This window comes from Bidens hawaiensis, unplaced genomic scaffold, assembly GCF_021521415.1.
Source record: "Bidens hawaiensis isolate Kalapana, Puna unplaced genomic scaffold, B.hawaiensis_p1.1 tig00040231_1, whole genome shotgun sequence".
Lineage (NCBI taxonomy): Eukaryota > Viridiplantae > Streptophyta > Magnoliopsida > Asterales > Asteraceae > Bidens > Bidens hawaiensis.
In genome coordinates, this window is record NW_027497109.1 from 56,845 (window position 1) to 81,110 (window position 24,266).

The window sequence follows — 24,266 nt, forward strand, 5'->3', positions numbered from 1 at the left end:
GTATCCACGATTCGAATTCCGTACACAGCATCCAATCATATTTTTTTTATTAATGAATAAATGTTATTAGAATCATATATATATATATATATATATATATATATATATATATATATATATAAATAAGTGGTTTTGAAGGAGGTCTAAGGAATAGGGACGAGCGTGAGACATTTGTTGTATCCGTACTTGTATTTGTATTTGATTGTACTCGTATCAATATTCAATAAAAACATGTATCAATACTCGTACCGAATTTTTCGGTATGGTACGGGTACGGGTATTTCGGTACAGTACCCGATTTTGTGCCACTTTGCTTTTTTATTTTCAAATCTTCGACGATCTTGAAACCTGTACAGGTACGAGTAACAAACAACCTGAATTAGTCCGGGTATCGGTACTTTCACAGGTACGTAACGGGTACCAAATTAGTACATGTACCAAATTGGCCATCGATTTAATGATAAGATAGTATTGAAGAACCCTAATTCGGTCAACGACTTTAAGTGATTTGTTTGTTAGTTCGAGTCTTGGATGTTTTATTATTTAATTTTGAAGAAAACGTTTGGTACTTGTTCAATAATAACATGGTTGGAGAATTTATTTTATATATTAAATATGAATCATCCCAATCAAACCTTTATATAGTCCAAACAGGTACAAAATACCAAATGTACCCGTACCTGTACCAAAATTTAACAAAAATGAGTACCAATACCCGTACCGAATAAGCTAAATCGGTACGGGTACAAGTACATGTATGAATACGAGTACGGGTAGTTGGAACAAAATGATAATCCCTACTAAAGAATATCTAGCGGTAACAAATTGTTGAATAAAGTTTGTCTTTATATGAGACGAGGGTTCATGTCCCATTGTCATTATCAAAAGTTTGTCACTTTTTATATAATAAAATTTGAAAGTCTAAAATTTGAACATTAGATGTCTGACTTATTAAAGCTGAAAAAGTTGATGTTTCGAACATAAAATGTTCAATTTCGTTTAATGGATTGTTGATGAATCTTAAATGATCTTTTAAGTAACATTACATGCACATGTATAAAATACATTGAAAGTTTTGGATGGATCATAGCCCACCTTGGTATGGAGTAACATTATCCATGAATGTCGAAAACATAATTCAACAGATGTATGTTAATAGATGACCACATGCATGGTTATCAAAATCGTTCTTAGTTCTAACTCCTAACTATTCATTGCATGTAATACTTAGGCCATTATATTTAACTGGTAGTTACGTGAGTTGGACAAACATGCGTCTCTCATTAGGGAGCTAGTCATTGTGCCCGCTCAAAGACTTTAAATACGTCGTGTCGGTTTTAAGATATTTCTAGTTTAATTAAGAGGTATGGATCTCTAAACCTTTATTAACGAGCATTTGTTCTTTACTTGACGAGTAGTCGAGTACCATGATTCAAATATTATTCCAAAGTGTAAATGTCATCCGAATACCAATATGCCATTTGCAAACTAATATGTCCTTTGGAGTTAATCTGTAGTCAAAACATGAAATATGTTTATTTCATAACTACGATTAGACTCGTGTGCCGATGTGTTAGTTCTAGTTTTAGTTGAACATGAGAGTAGTTATACTACATACAATAAAATACAATGATCTTTTATATTTAGACGGTTTAACAATATAAGATATATAGTTATTATGACTTATGTAAGAAGTCTCTTGCTGTAACTATATATATGATGTGAGAGCTGATTATACGTGTTTATCAGTTTTTTTTTAACCCTAACCAATGTGAATAGTCTAATATATAAAACGCAATGTTTGACATTTTATGTTACAATAAAACTGAAGAATTAATATTACAAACTATCGAAATTATATATGACATAGCTAGGGAAGAATTAAAGCGTAATGGTTTAATGGTACTACTTAAGAAGTGGAAAAAAAACCCGGGTTTGGACCCGGTCCTACCCCGACAGCGTTACGAACCAAGTATTGGTTCCTTAGAAAAACTGTACCCGAACCCAACCCAGTCAAAATTCGGCAAACCCAATCATACCTGAAACCGGTTCCTACCAGGTTCATGATTATGACAATACCGAATTTGTGCACCTATGGTCCTCTACTTCAATACGTTATACGCAGTGGCGGATCTAAGAATTTTTTCCAGTGGGTTCACTGTTCGGATTAGCTCGACGGTTCGGATCGGTTCGACAGTTCGGGTTGGGTCGGTTAAGAGTTACCACGTAACAAAAATACACAATAACAAAAAAAACAAACACCCTTATTATAAATTAAAAAAAAAACCATAAAATATCTCTTAGTATCCATAACCACTTGGCTTTGAGGCGCATTTCATCGGATACTTTTACAGGTTAAAATGCTGACCCGGTACTGATTATTAATTAAAAAATGTAAAGGGTCATAATATATTGCCTATGATGAAAATATATTGACTTCAACTATAATATGAAAGGAATCGAACTCAAGTAGTCACCCTAGGAATATAAGGGGTTTACCACTACACCATAGTAACACTTTTATTAAGGGTTCACTCAAGATTAACATATGGGTTCACTTTCATATTTTATATAGACATTCTATATAAAATCTGAAATTCAGTGGGTTCCCGTGAACCCGCAATCGAATACGTAGATCCGCACCTGGTTATACGCCCATACTTGTCAATTTGTTCTATTATTAGTGAGTTGGGCTTCTCTATCTAAAAACTTGGGCCAAGGTATATCCGTATAACAAATTCTTGTAGTATTATGAATTTATGATAAATAAGATCAAATACAAATAAAATTAACGTGTTAATTAGAAAATCATGTAGAATAATTGTATATACAAGTAGAATAATTATGTAATTACATAATTACTCGATAAGCAACCTAGTTTTCTTGTTCATGCTCTTCCATTAAGAATAAAAAAAACATTTTCTGTTTGTTTATATTCTCAGTGAACTAAATGACCAAACGTAAACGAGTAAACATACACAGACTTAAACAAACAAACATAATTGGTCGTAAGTGAACAAAGAAAATGAACGTGCTCTTGTTTGTTTGCCCGTTAACCAACTACCCAAGACACAATTCTAACACTTCATGTCTGTGTTCGTTAATTAAATAAACGAACTTTGCACACTGAACGATCCACAAACATTTCATTGTCGGTACCGGTTAAACAAACTAAAAAAGAAGGGGAGATTAATGTAATTCCAACACTTGTATAAGGTAGCAACATAAAACTTTATATATTATTCTGTATGTATATGTATGTGTGTATATATAAAAGCAAAGCACTATTAGTATTAAACAAGCTAGGGTTTAGTTTATCTGTTGTGTTATCTCAGTTCATCCAATCGACGCAACGGTAAATCGATTACTGAATTAATATTTACAGTCATTGGGTTTGTGTTGTTGCTGTGTAAATTGATTTGTTCTGAAATTAATATTCGATTTGAGATGTTTATAATCATTTTAATTAACTGTTGTTAGATTAACAGGTTTTTAGCGAATTAAGGATATGGGTTTGGTAGTTTGATAAGTTAATTGTCATGAATTAGCTTTAATTTTGATGATTATGAGTTTATAGGTGTGCACGGTTTGGTTTGGGTTGGTTTTTGTACTAAAAAACCGAAACTTTGGTTTTTGAATTTTTGAAAAATCTTAGGTTTTGGTTTTTCGGTTTTTGATCTGGGTTCGGTTTGGATTGGTTTTGGGATAATAAAAAAACCAAAAACCGAAACTTTGGTTTTTTAGTTTTTAAAAAACGGGTTGTTTTCGGTTTTGGGTCGGTTCTGAAATTAATATTCGATTTGAGATGTTTACATTCTTTTTTTGGTTTATGTTATATGACGATTTTAGCGAATTAAGGATGAGGGTTTTGTAGTTTGATAAGTTACTTGACTTGACTTAGTTCTAATTTGGATGGTTCTGAGTTTATAGTTATGCACATTTTGGTTTGGGTCGGTTTTGGGCTAAAGCAGAAACTTCGGTTTTTGAATATTTGAAAGCCGTTCGATTTCCGGTTTTTTTTTTGGTATTTGATTTGGGTTGAGTTCGGTTTCGGTCGATTTTGGGATAAAACCTAAACTTTGGTTTTTTTTGTTTTTCGATTTAGGTTGGTTTTGGGCTAAAACCGCAACTTCTGTTTTTGATATTCTGAAAACTGTTTGGTTTGGTTTTTGATTTGAGTTCAGTTTTGACGTCTGAACTTGAATATTTTGGGGCAAATTTTTTTTTTTGGCCAAAAAATAATGAATTTGGGCCTAAATCATTTTGTAAATAAAAAAAATTACTTAACATAAAAAATGAAAATCGACTAGTTCGTTTTGTTTTTGTTTTTTGGTTTTTATTGCATGCAAAACCAAAACACAACCGTAAGTTCGGTTTTTACAAAATCATATAACCAAACTGTCAGTTTGTTTTTTCGGTTTCAGATTGGTTTTTTGGTCTCATGCACACCCCTAGTTTATGCAGCGTAATTTGCTTATCAACAGCTGGGTTTATGTCAGTGTGTTTGTGTTGATGCTGTGTATTTTAGCATTTCTGAATGTTTTTGAACCTCCCAGTTTGATATTGGTAAATAATATGTTGTGTTGATGTTATCTATGTGTTTATGGCAGATGAATGTGGAGAAGCTAATGAAAATGGCCGGTGCTGTTCGCACCGGCGGGAAGGGTAGCGTGAGAAGGTTTGTTTCCTTTATGATTGAGTGTTTTAGATGTCTGTTTGTGTGCGTGTGTTTCGCTGTTTTGTGCTTTGTGATATATATTCTTGATGTTTAAGTTAGAGCCTTAGATTATGCATGGACACGTAAAAATGTTGTTTTTTTGAATCATGTCATATGATTGATTAAGAGGTCTATTACATAATAAATGAATTGTTGTTGGGATCATATGAAAATTACTAGCAAAGATAAGTTTTTTTCCGCAAACCTTAAAATGTATTACATTTTTTATTAGTTCTTGATGTTTAAAGACGGGGAAATCTAATGCTTTTTGTAACTTATTTTGGATGAAAATTATATGCATGTACACGTAAGAATGTTGTTTTTTGAAACGTGCCTTATGATTAAGAGGTCTATAAGTCTATTACATGAAGTATTGATAGGATTTTATGTAAATTAATAATAAAGATAAGTTTTTTTGCAAGACTTAAAAAGGTATTGTTTTTTAGATGAATATATTATCATGGCTATTTTCATGCTGTATACTTGATGTTTCTTGCAATACAAGATATGATTACATATGAAAGAAGTGCGATTTATTTTTTTTTATGCAGAAAGAAGAAGGCTGTTCATAAAACAACCACCACAGATGACAAAAGGCTGCAGAGCACTTTAAAAAGAATAGGAGTAAACGCAATTCCGTCAATTGAGGAAGTTAACATTTTTAAGGATGATATAGTCATCCAGTTTTCGAATCCCAAAGGTGCTCAAACTAACACTTTTTTCATCTTTTGTTCAAGTATTTTTTATAACATGCTAACACTTATTTTTCAGTTCAAGCCTATATTGCTGCCAACACGTGGGTCATTAGCGGTTCGCCACAAACAAAGAGTATGTTCAGAGTTCACTTATTTGATTATTTCTTAAAAGTTTATTTTTAATTTCCTGACCTACTTTTTTGTTTTTTTTTTATTTCCAGAATTGACGGATATTCTTCCAGGCCTTATCAACCGTCTTGGTATGTTTATAATCTGTTTTTTTCTTTTTCTTTTAATGTGGTATCATTTAACCATTTATATACAAATGGCCCGATTTGGGTTAGGCGAAAAGGTTGGTCAGGCGGTTTAATTTGCAATGGTTAACTATAAAGAAGGTGTATTGTACGTCATTAGTTTGTTAAAAGTTGCTTGAATTTTTAAAACAATTAAGCTTGTTATAGTAATAATATAGTTGTCATTTATAAAGTTCAAATTCAATTAATCTAAATGAAAAGTGTTAAGGGTGATCAAACTTGACTTGACCCATAACCGATTGTAACCTAAACACATTTGAGACGTTAAAAAAATCAGGTTTTGTTATTGACAATTATAATTTGAACCCATTTTTAACAAAACGGGCCAGGCCAATTCATGTTTCATCTGTATGATAACGGATGAAAACTGAAAAGTATTGACCAAGTCAAACTTTGCTTAACGTGTATTCAAATGTTCGTGCTCTAATCGTTTTGTCCGGAAGAAATTATATTATTTTAACGATATTTTAATCATCAGTAATATGGACAACGAAGTCATGTGACCCGTTAGATAAACTGCTTTTAATGTCACTTGTAATGAGTTGACTTATTTGGGTTGACTTCGACAGGAACGGATAACTTAGACAGCTTGAGTAAGCTGGTAGCAGAGCAGTTCCAGAAGGAAGCATCAGGTGGCGGTGGAGGTGCTGCTGCTGCCACGTTAGCACAAGAGGACGACGATGATGTCCCTGAGCTTGTGGCGGGTGAGACTTTCGAAGCTGCTGCAGAGGAAGGGCAAAAATCTTAAGAAATTGAACATTTAAGTGTGCATTGTTTTGCTCTTTATTATTGAAAATGCGGTATTTGCATAAAAAGCCATTTTAAATTCTCAGTTTTGATGTTACTTGCAACTTATGGGAATGCTGTTTCTATGGTCAAATAACATTTTGCATGCCATTATTGCTCTTACCATTGGCCATTTTGTTTGTTTTTTTACGGCTTTCATTCCATTAGTCGATCATAGGTTTTCCCTTTGTCCCCTTAATGGACTGCATGAGATTTATATCATTAAATACTATTTGGGTTGTTCCTATTTATCGTGATCCGACCCATTCCTCTTCAATCACCAACTGTAAAACTGGTTATTGATCAAATAGTTAAAACCGGTTATTGTTAATAGCCCGCTCTGCTTATTTACAGCACTAGCAACAACCTGGATACAAATACTATGTTTTTTACTTAATTTTACTTTTATAGAAACTAGGTTTTTTTATACCCGGCGTTTTAATACCTGAACACGTACCCAACGACCTTACCCGTAGGGTCCAGATAGAGCACGCATTTCAGTACAAAAGTTCGTATCTAGAACCGGACACCATTTTTACCTAGGAATACCCGAAAACCGGAACCGGGTTTTTAAATACCCAATCTATACCCGAAAAATACTCCAAAAGTGCCCCTTAAAAAACTCAATCTATACTCGAAAAAACCCTGAAAATAGAGTTTTTTCAATACCCGAAAATAGGGTATTCAAATACCTTGTTTTTTAGAGACAATACTCGGACCGAACCCGGTACATAAGATATGTTTTTTAGAGACAATACTCAGACCGAACCTAAACTGATATGACAAATACCCGATTTTTCAATACCCGAAACTGGATATTAGAAAAACCCGATTTGCACCTCTATGTGGCCATATGGATCGGTCAAAACCCAGCAAGTTAAATCCCAATACAAGTTGTTATAAGCCCATATCACATACTTAACCATAAATAAATGATTTGGCCCAAAATTACCGACTTAATAAAATGCTTAAACCAATAAACAAAAAATGTTATTAGAATTAAACGAGCATGCATTCCCGCATCTTCTAACCGACTAATAACTAATAACATTTATTAGATCACCAAGTTAATCCAATAATACATACTAAAAATACCAACAATTCTTTTATGCGTGCGTGTAGAGTAGAAAATGTATGTGTTTGCCAACCAAAAAATTTCTATGTTGTAGGTATAGGAGTCCTACCGAACGATCAATCTGATAGTGATATCACAATTCCAAGATTAATCCAAGTTGTTATATTCAATTCATAAGCCAAATTTGGCTTCATCTACGAGCATGTCAATTCTGATGATTTAAACAATAATCAACATTAGTGAACGGGTTTAAGCAAATGGGTTTCAATTTACCTGTTTTGTAGGAATGTGGTGGGGGTGTTAAAATGAACGCTAGAGAGTTCATTTTGGGTGGAGAAACCCAAAAACATTTAGCGCTTGGACGGATTTGCAATCGCCAAAATCCTCGTTTGTGATCTTGCCGAAGGCAAAGGGTTTAATGTTTTACTTTTAGTAAGTTAAATAATAAGTCCCCTGAGAAATAAATTTCTTAATAAGTTTTATGATTATTCCTTTATATGAAGTGAGTAATTGTTATAAATGCTTTTATGCTATGAATAAAAAATAATAATACAATATTAGACGTTTCCTACATGTAATTTTTGTTACTGAAAAGTAAATATCATTAATCACAAAGCAACAATTTACAAGACCCCATACTTTAAACTTTTGTGCACTGCTATTATACTTCTAATACTAATAAAGTGTTAGATTAGAAAGCATATAAAATATATAAAAACATTCTAGTTTTGGTGTCACTTCTAAAACATGTATGTTTTTCGTTGTGGGCTTGCAATAGGTTTTTGCTCCATGGAGGAATGAACAGACGAAACAACCCACAAAATTATAACCACGAAAGTGATTATTATATTTCCTCGATGGCTCCACCGGTTTTTGTTTCTTAATGCCGGTTTCAGTTGCTTTTCAAATTCATTTGATGTCTTTGACTCGACAACAATCTCGTCATCAACTTTGTTGTTGGTGGCATCTACAACTGCCAATGCCCGCTTCTTTTCTTGAGATGCTCGCTTCTTTTCCCTCTTTCTCAACCGCTTTAACCTTATCTGCCCAACAACAAGTCAAATGAGTAAGATGTATAAAATAAGTTAAAGATGTAACGAGTTGAAATTCATCTCAATTGTATTTAATTAATGAGCTAATTATTTATAATATACAAAAATTGAAATATAAAAAAAAGCTAAAGGAAATAAAAAAGATAGTTTAAACTTTAAACGTACCTTCTCTTGTTGTTGGGCCTCCTCTTGGGCTCCTGTCGGGCTCGCTTCTCGGACCGTTTTTTAGCCTTTAGCGCATTTCTTTTCTTTCTCTTTTGGGCCTTAATTTCCTTCATATCTTAATCTAACCGGTTTTTTTCTTTCAACATAGCCTCAATCTCTTCTTTTGTTAACTTATTTCCTTCAGTTTTCGGTATTAGCTCAACTTCCTCTAACACGTTTTCCTTACTTTGATCACCTGAATGTTCCAACTCAACAGATTCAACCGTCTTTTGTATATCTAAATCAGTAATTTCTAACACGGATTTTATTTCATCTTGGTCGAGACCCGAGTTAATGGCTTGTAAATCGTTGATAACGGGTTCAAGAATGTAAGTGTTGGTAAAACATTCGGGTTCAATCTCGGGGTTTAATAGCACACTTTTTCTATCATTGAGACGCTCGAATGAGCCAAATTGAATATCGATGTCAACACTCACAAATGTGTCAGGAAAGGTTACTTTAGGTTGATCCATAAGGGGAGCCTCCTCATCTTCATATTGTAGCTTTTCTTCTTCATCATAAATTTCAGTTCGTGTATTATAATCAGTATTCTTATCAGTATCAACACTATCCTTCAATTGAGTGTTTGTTTGAGTTTCATCAAAATTGTCTTCTACACGCTCTGAAATTACAGTCACATTAACGATTACATCATTAGTAGCTTCTGTCTCTAACGGTTCAGCTCCATTGAATGATTCCACTCCATCATCCTCTAAGTTTAGGACATCATCAACATTCTCTACAAATTTATTTAAGTTCATATAGTCATATATACAAAAAGTTGTTTACATGTATTGACGTCAAAGAAATAGTAAGAAACATAAGCATTTGTACCTTTTATTCATTATCCTTTACTTTAAGACCTTAAATAATATACTTTTTTGATAACTTCTCATTCAATATTTATATTAATAATCTTGAATTTAGGAATGTTTATGGTCCGGTTTTAGGTCAAATCATTAGTCAAACCAACAATCACGGTTTTGATCATCGAAAACCAAAACCAAACCATTCAAAACTATAACCGAGCCATTACAACGGCTCGATTTCAGCTTTTGGGATTTATTGGGCTTTATATAAAATACACAAAACAAAAATAAAGTTTATGCAAAAAATGCATAATGCAAACACAACAATATTCATTTTGCAAACTAAATATTAGTGTTGAGGAAACATTTTTATCAAGATGTTAGTTATCTAAAATTACCATTATTTAGCTTTTAGTTTAAAACAAAATCAGTTACATCATAAAAGGGGACAGTTTTATTATATATTAAACATAGATAAACCATAAAAATACAAATAGTAAATTAGGAAAAAGATAATAAGTTAATAACAAACATTATGTCATATATACAATAACTTGTTTACATGGGTGTTGAAGTTATAAAACAGTATAAAAACTAGGGGTGTGTATGGTTTAGCTTGGTCTTTGAATATTTAAAAACCATGTGGTTCCAGTTTTTTGGGTTTACGATTTGGGTTCGGTTTATTTCGGTTTTACTATTTGAGCTTGAAAATTTTGGGTCCAAAAATAAGTTTTACTGAAAATAATAAATTTAGGCATAAATCATGTTGTTAACTAAAGAACTAATTAATGCTAAAACACTTAAAGCTATATATTTATTTAGTTCTTATAAATTACTTAAAATAAAAAAGTAAAATAAAAAATCTTTAAATTCGGTTCAGTTTGTTTTTTTCGGATTCTATTACATGCAAAACCAAACCGAACCGTAAGTATTACAAAAAACATATAACCAAACCAATTAATTAGTGTTTCGGTTTGATTTTTGGGTATCATGCACACCATAATAAAAGTGCTAAGAATATAACTATTTATACCTTTCATTAGTGGTAGCTTATGTTGCACTTGTGTTGGTTCATCCTCATAGCTCAATTGTGTTCCAACATCTTCTTGGCTAAACACATCATCAACATGATTCTCTCCAACATATTCTGTAGTATCCTCCGATTCGACGCTTGTTTCAGTTTGTGAAACCGCACTTGTATTGATGATTAGAACGTCATAATCAGTAGCTTCTGTCTCCAATGGTACAACCTCAACATTCTCCATAACCGCGCCAACAGATTCAATACCGATCACCTCCTCATGACAACCGAACTCAGTTGTTATCGCCATTGTCAAACGATAACAGTTTTGTCTACAAATCGATAAAACAATAATCATGATATTAATAACATTACAATTCTAGTAAACATTGAACTAATAAAACGTAACAAGACTAAACAATATAACATATACATACTTAGAGGAAGATTAATTGATTAATGTGAAACAAGATGAATGAATGGAAGTAAAATTAAATTAAGGGTTTATATATTGATGTAGTATGAATTTGAATTAGGGTGGGAGACGTGTATTTATTTATTTTAAAATAATATATTTAAGCCTAGAATTAAATGGATAATCATGTTTTATTTAAATTTTGTGTATTTATTTATTTTAATTTTTTTAGATAATTACAGCATGATGACGTGTATTTATTTTTAGGTTGATTTATATCATGTTTGTACTCGACACCAAATTATTTTGGTTACTAGTGTGTACGACTTAAAAGGTCGGTTAAACCAAAATAGTAGTAAGATCAAGCATGCGATGGTACCGTAGTGCAAGGTAACAATGTGAAACTATTTATCTTTATACTAGTTTGAGGCCCGTGTACTACACGGATAGCTCTTGAAAATACAATATTTAATAAATAATCAGCATACAAGAAACAATAAACCCGCTAAACACTATTAATACAGTCGTATGCAAAAGGTGGTCCATAGTGACTCGCAGAGCCCGAGGAACCAAGGATTTATATTTAGTAGAATAGGCTTTGCGATTCAAAAAGCGATAGCGGCGCAACTTGTTACTCGCTTACCCATTATCCAGATGTAGCTCGGTTTGTGTTAAGTAAAAGATAGTTATAAATATCACATGTTTGGAAAAAAAAATATGAAGTAAATATTAAATTAACAAATTTTGAAGCATAAATTTCAAGGATGATAACTATTATTTAATATTATAAATTTGTTAGAAAGAATGAGGTTTAATGTATGAGTGACAAATGGCAAAACTTGTAGCGTTATTAGTGAGTATAGATAAGTTATTATTACTGTAGCTTGGGTTTGTTTTTATCTATTCACTCACCACTCCCAAGTAACTCGACGGTTCATTTCTCATTTATCCTATACCCAAAGAGGTAAACTCATTCTACAAATCACTTTATTTTTCAGCACATTTTATGCAATTTATTTGATAATAGAGTTATGAACTAAATTTGCGGTTATAAATTGATTCACACAACACATTTTTTATCGTAACAATTTTTTTATTTTTTTGGGCATTCTATTATCTAATGATTGTTTGGTGTAAACGAGCCGAGCCTGAGCTCAACTAGGCTCATTGTGACTTACGAGACTACCATGAGCTCATCTAGGATCGTTGTGACTCACTAGAGTTCGAGCTAGAAAAAACTCGGCGAACGAGCTGCTTTTTAAAGCTTGGTCTCGGCTCGAGCTCAACTTGTTTATCATTTATTAATTAGTATATATACGTTTTAGTTATTTTTATATATTTTGATAAAAACCTTAAGCAAGCTTACGCTCGGCTCAAGCTCATGTAGCACCTTAAACAAGCTGAAGCTCAACCATGTAATTGTAAGACATAGAAGTCGAAAAAAGGCAAAACTTAATAACACACAAGGCTTGATGAGCCTGAATGAGCTTCCCATACAAAGCTCGGGCCCGATTAATAAACGAGCTTTGTTTGAGCCTAAGCTCTAAAAAACTCACCTTGTTTCAAGCTTGAGTATGAGCGGCTCGGGCTCGTTTGCACCCCTAGTTGTTAACTCTGCAAATTTTTTCGTCAATTTGTTTTGTTAGCCGCTGTTGAGAAGATGGCAGATGGTGGTGAAGCTTCGAGTCAGTTGGAATCTGGAGTCGAGTTGATAATGCTCGTCCCGGGAACTCAAGACGACGCAACAACGGAGATCATCCACACCAGTGTAGTTGAATGCAATAACTCTACTAACACTTCGCATCAGAGCGCGGCATTCTACCTTAGTGCTCTTGCAGGTCTATTCCCCGGGTTGCTTCCCTTGGCCAAAGAAATGTTCCAAGAATTAGGATACACGGTTAGAGAGGTCACCGAAGATACATTGGCCGAATGCGCCATAACACTTCAACCTTGGATTGACAATTGCAGGGCTCTCGCAATTTTCGGCCAGTTGGCATTGATCATTTACAAGAATATTGATGAGCGGAGCTACGCTGGGGTTATGCAAAGGAGAACGGCTGCACTTACGGCCGTGGCAGGCATTTATGGCGACTTAGTGCCGGGAAAGGGGGACGTTTTGTTGTCAGTATCAACTGTAATGAACATTCGTAACATAGTGGGCAGAAGTTCCAAGATTCGTTCTGCGTTGCTCACAATTATCCTGGCGAATCGGGTTGGTCTGAATTGGGTGAACAGTGTCTGTAATCATCTGGCAGTAATCATCAGTTGGACTGAAATGGGTTTACTTAAGCTTGTGCATGATTCAATTTGGGTAACTGATTCACCAGTACTTAACGACAGTCGGGTGGAACATGAGGTTAAGAACCTGGGTGAAATGTATGAGCGAATAGGTGAAACAGACTTCCCACAACATTATCGAATTTTGCACCCTGCTGAAGCTCACACGATTGCCACGTCTAGATTCTCGACTCTTGCGGAAGTTGCCAGGCGGTACAACAACGAACGGCGCAACACAGGCAACCGATATGCAGCATCTTCGAACAGACACAACACATTGGTGAATGAGCTGCTGTCAATTCACCGGGAGTACATGAGCCAACCCCAAGTCATAGGACAAGATATGCAGGAGGCAATCAGGTATCTTACCACATTTGACAATGACGGTCATGGCATCGAGCGGGGTGGAGTTTAGTGTGTGTTAGATCGGTTGAAAGGTGTGGTTTTTATTACAAGTTGTTCTAGTATCTTTTGTTTTGTGTTCAGGTTTGCGGCCTGACTTGTTTGTTGTGTAACTTTTTGGGATGTTTATGATGTTTTACTCGCTTTTCAACCGTGTTGACTGTTAACTTACTAATGGGTTGACTACTTGTTTTGGGTTATATTTTATTTATAAATATGTTCAAATTATTTAGATTAAAAAAAAAGGTTGATCCAGAAGGAAAAATGTTAAACAAATAGTTTTGGTATATTAAAGTGTGTACATCTGTAAAAACATATGAGTATTAAGGTTTCTGTACCTTAATACATGTAATTCTATGTGGAATGCTACCATAATATCTATGCAAATGTGTGCTACTTTGCTCATAGTAATATTCATTTTATTATTTGCCAGTAATAGTCTTTTTATTTCACTCATTGTTAAAAAATCACCAAAAACATGTGATGTTCATGCACATGTGATTATTTGTCGGTACGGGGCAAAAAATAAACTAGTCAAAACTCGTCACATATGCCAGAGACTAATACAACGTATCAAGTAAGCATTCAAATTAAACACCATAGAAAAACTTATATATGCTAACTTTTGCTAGACATGTACAAACCCAAACCAATTCGGGCTATAAACTGACCTGGGTTTATCAAAGTTTGGTTAAAACCGGTTTGACCCAAACCTAATCGGGTTGGGAACCGGTTTGGATGGGGGAATGTAAATGTTTAACATTATCCGGGCCCGTTTGAATAGGGCTGAAACCGGTTTGGGATGATAAAAAATCATTTTAGCATGTTTTTTGATACAGTTTAGGACCAAAACCGGCTTCAAGAACGAGAGTATGAGACTATGAACTGCTATACAAACTAACTAGCGGATTGGGTCCAATCCAAACCTGTTTGAGCTAACCCGATTCTTTTAGCGAAGTAGGTTGGATTATAAACCATGTTGGCAGGCCCTAATTGAATTATTTTTAAACCTCTACCTTTTGATATGCTTCAAACAGGAAAAATGTTTCATATCAAATAGAAAAAAGGTTAGAAACTAACATATGTAGCTTGTGTTTCAATTAGGGAAGTCTAAATGAGGCTTGGGCTTCAAAGTAAAGGGCCTTATTATTGTTCTTGTTTTAATGAGACTTTAACCTTTGTTGGGCTGAACTCGGGGAGGCCCAAACACTCCCTTGACAACCTGACTTGCACGGGCGAAGCATAGTTAGGCCCGGTGTCCGTCTTTTTTTTTTTTTTTTGCGTAGTAGTGTAAAGTTACCCGTTTTCATCTGATAATTTGTATAATAGTGTAAGTTTATCCATTTTTGTCTGAAAATTTGAGCCTCCTCCCTCCCCCCTGGGTGGTTTTTGCCCGAAACTTTGAGTCAGACCCTTTTCCATTTATGTCCAAGCTTAGCCACCGCTGACTTGAACTTAGGAATAACAAATTAATCACACTGAATAATTATAATGTACATTTAATCATGATTAAATGTACATAACAATATATATTATGCTACACATAAAAGTAAAACCAAAAAGTATATACAAAAATAATAAACGAGCTTGAATTCTCTGTAAGTAAATCGACCCTAGACCAAGTCTAGTAAAGCTCAAGCTCAGCTCATCAATTATTCAGATTTGACTTAAAACAATAATGCTATAAAAAAGGAGGTTTGTGTTATTACAGCGTAGTACAGGGGTAGCAACTTGAAACTAGATATCTTCCGGATCTAGGGCTGCATATATATATATATATATATATATATATATATATATATATATATGTCCAAACCACTGTGTGCTAGGGTTTTATCTTTATCTATCTCTTCACCCACTCTCAACTCTCACTTATCTATCCACCGCAAAGGTAAATTGATTCAACAAGTCTCATCATTTCAGTCACTGATTGAGTATTATCAGCTCAATTTGTGAGCTTTATTGATTTTTAACTTCTGGGTGTTCAAAGGTTTGATGGGTTATTATTATTATTATTATTGATGCAGATGAATGTGGAGAAGCTGATGAAGATGGCCGGTGCTGTTCGCACCGGTGGGAAAGGTAGCATGAGAAGGTATGCTTAGTTGCTTATTAATAATAATATTATTATTATCTGGGTTGGGTTTTGATTAATAGAGGATAATTTCAAGTTAGATTCATGTTTATGGAAGCTAAAATAACATTAATACTATGATTAATAGTAGCTTTTATATTAGTATTTATTTTGGTAATTAAGAACGACTTATATGTAGCTTGAGACCCGTCTACTACCCATAATGCTTAATAATTAAGCAAATTACGAAAAACAATAAACTTATTATCATATTAAGAGGCTGTTGTATGTTAGTGTTTAAAACATTTTTAAGTATTTATTTAGTTTTTTCTTTTAGTCAAATTGGTATTTAATAGTGATCAATTGACAAATAAATGGTAGTGAATGATTTTAGGGATTTAGTTGGTTTTTAAATTGTAATTAATTTTTGAGGTCATGAGCAACAAGTGTCAAAAACATACCTTTTTATTTTTTTACCAAAATGGGTTGGGAGGAAAAAATATTTACCAAATGGGTTTTTTTGTAAGGTTACTTTTCTCACTTGTTAATATTTATTTCTCTTAAGAAAATTTATTTAGAAAAACATAGACAAAAAAATGAACTTTTATTTTTCTCTATTTTTTTTCCCAAAAGTGTTTCAGAATGTGTTCGGAAAACTGTTTTTTAAATTTATATTATTATTTATTTAACAAAACTGATTTAAATAAAAGCTATATATTTTGATGTTGTAACTTTTACCAGTATTGATATCATAATTGATGACGGACCGTACTTATTTCGACTAAACATCGCCCCCAATATCGGCATAATCGGAATTGGAGCCTTTTTTCAATAAACTTCCATTACATATTTTAACAATTTTATTTATTTGTTTATGATTATTTAGTAAACAATTTTATTGTTTGACTGTCTATAATTACGAATAGTCGTTTTTTCTTTCAATCGATTCATTGTCAATTTTATTTGTTTTTTTAATTATTTTAGTTTTTATCTTATTTTTTTATTAATCATCCTTTTTTTTATTTGATTGTTATCCATAGTTATGAGTAGTTGGTTATGTTTTTCCAATATTTTAATTTTATGTACCCATGTTCCTTCTAAAAGATGAAAACCAAAAAAATATTCTTTTCTTTATTTTAACATTTTTAATATCAACTGCTATTTCTCTATAACGAAAAAAGATGAAAATAATCCAATATTATATTATTTATCTGGCCAGATAAATATTACAAGATTGGATTATTTTCATTTTTTTGTTATAGAGAAATAGAAGTTGATATTAAAAATATTAAAGAAAATAAAATGAACTACTCATAACTATGTGTACATTAAATTAAATATCTAAAAAACATATAATTAACTACTCATAACTATGGATAACAATCAAGTCAAAAGAATAATAAGATGATTAATAAAAACAAAATAAAAAAAAACAAATAAAATTGACAATGAGTCGATTGAAAGAAAAAAACAACTATTTATAATTACAGACAATAATCAAACAACAAATTTGTTTAATAATTATAATAAACAAATAAAATTGCTAATATAAGTAGTTTATTGAAAAAAATGCTCTGGTTCCGATATTAGTGTCGATGTTTAGTCGAAATCAGTTTGGTTCGTCATCGGTTAAGATACTAACACTCGTAAAGCTTACGATTTCAAAAAATATATAACTTTATCGGTTTTGTTAAATAAATATGAATTTACAAAACAGTTTTCAGAACCCATTCTTAATTACTTTTGAGAAAATGCAAGATTTATTATTTTTTTGGTCTATGTTTTTTAAATATATATATTAACAAGTGAGAAAATTGTCTTTACAAAAAAAACTATTTTGGTTAATACCTGTTTTGGTAAAAAAAAAAACTCGCCATTTGTCAAAACAGTGTAGGTTTTATTATATAGATAGATTTGAAGTATAAAAGCCAAGTTAAAGATAATTGAATATTGATGTGAAAGCATTAAAACGGTTTTGTCTATTTAACATGTTAAAAAAGATTTTCAGTTTTGGACTGGGTTCAAAGTTAACGCCAGCTATTAACGGAGAGCTTTGTTTACAAAATAAACCTAGATTTTTCTAAACTTGGTCCTGAGAATTGTTCATATTTTTTTGTCTCGGGCAGGTCTGGGCCCAAACCTGACGGCAGCAATTAGTGCTGAGAGCTCCTGTTTAAAAAAATAGACCTAATTTTTCCTACACTCTAATTTGAGAATTCATAATTTATCAGTCCTGGGCTGGTTTGGCCCCAAACAGGACGCCCTGAAGGCAGCAACTAGGAGTGAGCCCGGTTCGAAAAATAAAAATCTTATTTTACTTAAAACTCTGTCTGGAGAATTCTTGAATTTTAATTGTCTCTGGATGGTCCAAGCGCAAACCTGACAGCAGCAATCAGGGCCCGAGAGCCCTGTTTTTAGAAAGTTAACTTATTTCTTTCTAAATAATTGGGCCTTATGGATATCTTACAGCTGAACTAAATATGAATAAACCAAAAGTAAAAATCGAATTTGACAAACAGCTTTTGAATTTTAATTGTTTCTGTGTTAATCAAGTCAGACGATCATGGAGTTCATGTAAAACAATTTTTTGTGTTTTGTTGTTTTGTATATTGTTACGGATATTATCATTTAGGATGCATATTATGATTCATTTGTAATATGATCAACAAATATGATATAATTTGTGATTTGCAGAAAGAAGAAGGCTGTGCATAAAACAGCAACCACAGATGACAAAAGGCTGCAGAGCACTCTAAAAAGAATAGGAGTAAACTCAATACCATCCATTGAGGAAGTTAATATTTTCAAGGATGAGTCAGTTATCCAGTTTTTAAACCCTAAAGGTACCATCTTTTATAGTTTCTTTTTGGTGTCTTTAGTAGTGTTTAGTTGTTTGTTTAAATTAAGTGTTGTTTGTTTGTTTGTTTTGTTCTTAGTTCAAGCTTCTATCGGTGCCAACACGTGGGTAGTTAGCGGTACTCCTCAAACAAAGAGTATGTCATGTTACCCTTCTATTCTTTATTTTCATTGAAGTTAAGTGTATTTGTAATTCTTTTGTCAAACAAATTGGTTTATGTTTTTATATTATGGGATTTTGTTTGGCAGATTTACAAGATATTCTCCCCGGAATTCTCAACCAGCTAGGTATGTTTAATTGTCCATAAACTTTCTCTTGATGTAGCAATCTATACATGTTTACTTTTGAAGCGTCAATTCGGGTTATGTTTCATCTAAGGGTGTAGTCCAGCGAAGCATGAACTCGACTAGCCTTGGCTTTGGCTTGCTTTGACTTGCTAGAGCTTGTTTAGAGCTCTGTTTCTGGAGCTCAACCTCTGCTCCTGAGTCATTTCTTTAAGCTCGAGCTTGGGTCGTTTTTTATTTAGTAGCTAATTTATATGCAATTGTAGTTATTTATGCATGCTTTTTAGCTACGATTTGCATATATAACAATATATCGTATTTAGTTATTTTTATCATAGATTTGTATATAATAAATTTATAGTTAATACGATAAACAACATCTATATAAATAATAATAAGCTTGTTTCGAGCTTCGATAAGGGAAAGGTTGGGCTCGGGTTAAGCAAGCTTATTTTTGGCTGGATTTGAGCTATACCTGTAGTTTCATCTCTAATGGGTTGTACGGGTAAGGTTTAAACGGGTTATATAAGTCAAACTAGTAAGGTCAAACGGGTCTTATTGGCTCAGGTTTTGTAACTGTTAACATTTTGTAAAATGGGTTGCGTTTAACAGGCCCGGATAATTTAGAGAACTTGAAAAGGTTAGCGGAGCAGTTGCAGAAGCAGGCTCCAGGGGGTGAAGGTGCTGCAGCCACATCAGCACAAGAGGATGATGATGAAGTCCCAGAACTTGTTGCTGGTGAGACTTTTGAAGCTGCTGCTGAGGAAGGACAAAAGTCATAGGTGGCAATCCGAAGTTGCATGTTTTGTTGTTTGTTATATTTGCATCACTGTTTTGTCACCCTTTTTATTTGAAAACATGTTTTGGTATCTGTTGTTTTATGTAACTTGTAGGGATATTTATGTTGTTTTACTCGCCTTTTTGTACTCGCTTCTAAAGGTGCCGATTTCAAACTGTTAATGTTACGAATTGGTTGCTTCGGGTTATGGGTTATGATCTATTTTTATGAAATAGTAAGACCATCCAGCAAATAAACTATTTAAATAATAGTAAAATAGCCAGTATACTAACATCATCTAACAATCAAAAAAATAATAAACAAGCATGTTATATTATTAGATACCTTACTTTTTTAGTACAAAAAAGTTGATCAAACTTACTGAAAGTTTTAGTTATGTATCATAATGTCATAACAATGGGTTAATTGTCTTATTATTTGAAAAATATTTATTGTGTAAAATGTTACGAATGCGATTAAACTTTAATTTAATGAAGTTTGAATAAATAATTTCATCAAACTATAATATATTGGTTTTAAAAAAGAATGTGACGTATATGTGTGTATGCGCACGCATGTGAGAGTTAAATTAGTTTATATATAGAATGAGGTCACACCTCGATAAAAATTAAAAAGGGACAATGTTGTTAAGCTAGTTGATTTCTAAGAAAAACCTTCTTTTTGGACGACTAAAGGATTGGACGACTAAAGGATTCACTAAACGAGCAACACTAGTAAGAAGGTAGAGAAACTTCGACAACATCAAAAGCAGAACATAAAACATAATTCACAACTAAATTTAAACCAGTCTAATCTTACTAAAGAGTTTGGTTTTTCCATATGCTTGATCCACGTGGAACTTGCGTATTTGATATCTTCAAAAAACTTGTTGATGGACGATTTGTCGATCTCTTATATGAACGTTGAGGAGGGCTTATATGAACGTTGATCTCTTACACGAACAATTGATATAATTGGGTGGAGGGCTTATATGAACGTTGAGGAGGTCCCCGACGAGAATGACAAAGGCATAAACACTCGGTAGCTTACGCCATTGCCCGTCCTTTTGCCTATTTTTCCAAGAAAAACCAAACAATGCTCATACTAACTTTATAAGAAAACTCTAATTTTACTTTTCTAAAATGGACAGCAAAGGACACTTGATGATTTAGTGTATTCTGTTTCTATGATTCTATCACTAAATCATTTGAAACAATTCCAAATATAGAAAGAACAAAAATAGTTGGACATGGAATGTAAACGAAACGAATGTTCAACGAACAGTTCTTGAACCGTTCGGCGGAAAGTTCATTCGTTTGATAAATGAATGAACACAAACAAAAACAAGAAATTTTGTTCGGTAAGTTAAATGAACAAACATGAACAGAGGTTGTGTTTGTTCATTTGTGTTCTTGAACGTACGATAATGTGTTCATTTATGTTCGTTGGCAGGGTCGTCACCGAGAATCCATCAAAATTTCGGGAAAAAGCACCTAAAATCACGTTTTTATTATGTGACAAATAAAGTGAGAACTTTACCAATTGGATCGTATTTCCCAAGACAATACAGGCCAAAGAAAAAAATAATAATAAACAACTTGCTAAAATGACCCATATAAAATACAAAGGAATTTTTTTCCTAGAAAAAAGAAAACCAACTATGACTCTATGAGCACTAAACCTTTGGTTTTATGCACTCATCTTTTCGTTACACCAAGGAGACATTTTGTATGTTTTTATCTTAAAACAAAATTATATATAAACTACACCCACACACACATATACATTAACAATTATGGGCCTCTCGGGAAAGTGGGTCTGGGTTGGTCGCCATCCTTGACTCCCCCCTATGGGCCGGCCCTATTTGTCTGCGTTCATTTGTTTATGTTCGTTAGTTAAAGGTCCGTTTTCTATTTTTATAGTATATATTTTTTTGTAATATCTAACCTAACATTTAAATTTTATAATTTTATTGTTTGTGCTAAGTTCGTTTCAATTTTGGTTTGTTTTATAAGGTCTTGTTTTAACTAACAACAAATCTAACTCCGGCCGGTGTGGCCTAGAGGTGCACAAAAAACCCGAATCTGGAACCGACCCGAAATAAATACCCGGAACCGGTTTTTCTAATACCCGGGTTTTTAATACCCGAACCCGTACCCGACCCTACCCGTAGGGTACGGATAGGGTATGCATTTTGGCACTAAAACCCGAACCGAACCCGATTTGTACCCGGTAATACCCGAAAACCCGATTTGTACCCGGTAATACCCGAATCCGAAACCGAGGTTTTCCAATACCCGAAACCGGGTATTTCAAATACCCGATGTATACCCGAAAAATACCTTAAAAATACCCGAATAATACCCCTAAAAAGTGTAAACTTTTAAAAAATCCAATCTATACCAAAAAATACCCGAAAAAAACCCGTAAATAGGGTTTTTTTCAATACCCGATAATAGGGTATTCAAATATCCGGTTTTAGAATACCCGGTTCTATACCCGACCCGAACCCGATGCATAGGGTATGGTTTTTAGAGACAATACCCTACCCGAACCCGACCCGATTACTACCAATACCCGGTCATACCCGAACCCGGTTCTATACCCGAACCCGGGTATTTAAAAAACCCGATTTGTGCACCTATAGTGTGGCCCAAACCTGACTGCAGCAATTAAGGCCTGAGAGCCCTGATCAAATATATTAAACCTATTTTTTTTTCCTAAACTCAGTGCTGAAAAAGTCTTAGATTTTTTAGTCTTGGGCCAGAAGTTTGGGCCCAAGAGCCCATTTGGAAAAAAGAAATAACAACAACCTAAATTTTTATGGCTGACTTACGGCTGAAGTATATATATTGAAACCAAAAGTAAAAACCTAAGTTTACAAAATATTCAGTTGTTTCTGTGTTGATCAAGAAGATTATATATGGATATCATGTAAAACAAGCAACAATAGTTATCTTTTTATTGTTTTGTATATTATTATTATTATTATGGATAACAATCTTTTTGGATGCATATTATGATCCATGTATAATATGATCAATTTGATATAACATGCAGGAATGAGAAGGCTGTGCATGAAACAACCACCACATATGATGACAAAAGGCTTGAGAGCACATTGAAGAGAATAGGAGCAAACTCAGTACCATTCATTGAGGAAGTTAATATCTTTAAGGATGACACAGTTATTCAGATTTTAAGCCCTCAAGGTACAACCATCTTTTATAGTTTCTTTATGGTGTGTTTAATAGCAGTGGCGGATCCATAAAATTTTTTCATGGGGACGCGGAAATTTACTTATATATTAATAGTGTTTAATTGTTTGTTTGTTCACAGTTCAAGCTTCTGCTATTAACACATGGGTAGTTAGTGGTACTTCTCAAACAAAGAGTATGTTGTTATATTACCCTTCTATTCTATATTTTCTTTGAAGTTATTGTTAAATGTATGTGTGATTCTTTGGAATTTATTCAAATAAATTGTTTTTTGACAGATTTACGAGAGATACTCCCCGCTATTCTCAACCAGCTGGGTATGGTTAAATATCATTGTATTTTCTCTTGATGTAACAATCTAGACGTGTTTACTTTTGAAGTGCCGATTCGGGTTATGTTTCATTTAGGTGTAAATGAGCCAAGTCCGAGTGTGACTAGGCTTGGGTCGTTTTGACTTACTATAGCTTGTTTCAAGCTTGGCTAGTGAGTTGTTTTTAAAGCTCGATCTTGGCTTTGCCTTCGTCCGTTTATTATTTATTAATTAATTTATACACGGTTTCAATAAAAGTTATTATTAAAGATTTATTATAATCATTATATAAGACATAATATATATTAATTAGTTATTTTTTTCATAGATTCATATATAGTAAATTGTATTATATGAATATCTAGTTAATACATTAAATAAAGTTTATACATATAATAGGGTTGTTAAGCTTGCGAGCCAGCTCGAGCTCAATAAGTGAAGCTTGGGCTTGGGTATGCTCTTTAAACAAGCTTATTTTAAGGCTTGAGTTCGTTTAGGTGAGGTGATATCGAGTTGCTCACGAGCCTAATTGGCTCATTTACATCTCTAGTTTAACCGCTAATGGGTCAAACGTGCCATATTAGTCAAGTGGTAAGGTTAGACCAGGCGTATAAGTCAAATGGTTAAGGTCAAACGGGTCATATTGGTTCAGTTTTCGGAATTGTAAAGGTTAATTGTTTGCGAAATTGGTTGTGTTATACAGGTGCGGATAATTTGGCGAACTTGAGAAGGTTAGCAAAGCAGTTGCAGGAGCAAGCTCCAGTCGGTGCGGGTGAAGGTGCCGGTGAGACTTTTGAAGCTGCTGCTGAGGAAGGACAGAAGTCATAAGTGATATAAGGTTGCATGTTTTGTTGCTTGTTACATTTGCATTACTGTTTTGTCACCCTTTTTTATTAGAAAACATGTTTCAGTATTTGTTTTTGCATTATGTAACTTGTAGGGATATTTTTTATGCTTTACTCGCCTTTTTGTACTCGT

At 33.4% G+C, this 24,266-nt stretch overlaps 2 protein-coding genes across 4 annotated transcripts; both read left to right on the top strand.

Moving 5' to 3' along the window:
- The first annotated feature begins 3,313 nt into the window (after positions 1-3,313).
- Positions 3,314-6,623, top strand: LOC143591981 (basic transcription factor 3-like). Its single transcript, XM_077072018.1, has 6 exons — positions 3,314-3,355; positions 4,611-4,678; positions 5,269-5,417; positions 5,489-5,545; positions 5,634-5,672; positions 6,296-6,623. The coding sequence occupies exons 2-6, from the start codon at positions 4,611-4,613 to the stop codon at positions 6,472-6,474; spliced, it is 492 nt and encodes a 163-aa protein (XP_076928133.1). The 5' UTR covers positions 3,314-3,355; the 3' UTR covers positions 6,475-6,623.
- Positions 6,624-15,596: 8,973 nt separating this feature from the next.
- LOC143591976 (basic transcription factor 3-like) lies at positions 15,597-24,204 on the top strand. 3 transcript variants are annotated; one of them, XM_077072014.1, is made up of 7 exons: positions 15,597-15,658; positions 15,795-15,862; positions 18,536-18,684; positions 18,778-18,834; positions 18,947-18,985; positions 19,595-19,719; positions 24,072-24,204. In XM_077072014.1, the coding sequence occupies exons 2-7, from the start codon at positions 15,795-15,797 to the stop codon at positions 24,114-24,116; spliced, it is 483 nt and encodes a 160-aa protein (XP_076928129.1). In that variant the 5' UTR covers positions 15,597-15,658; the 3' UTR covers positions 24,117-24,204. The 3 variants fall into 3 exon arrangements, with proteins under 3 accessions (XP_076928129.1, XP_076928128.1, XP_076928127.1); XM_077072013.1 differs by lacking the exon at positions 24,072-24,204 and having other exon boundaries at positions 19,595-19,947; XM_077072012.1 differs by lacking the exons at positions 15,597-15,658; positions 24,072-24,204 and having other exon boundaries at positions 15,789-15,862; positions 19,595-19,947.
- The last annotated feature ends 62 nt before the right edge of the window (positions 24,205-24,266 follow it).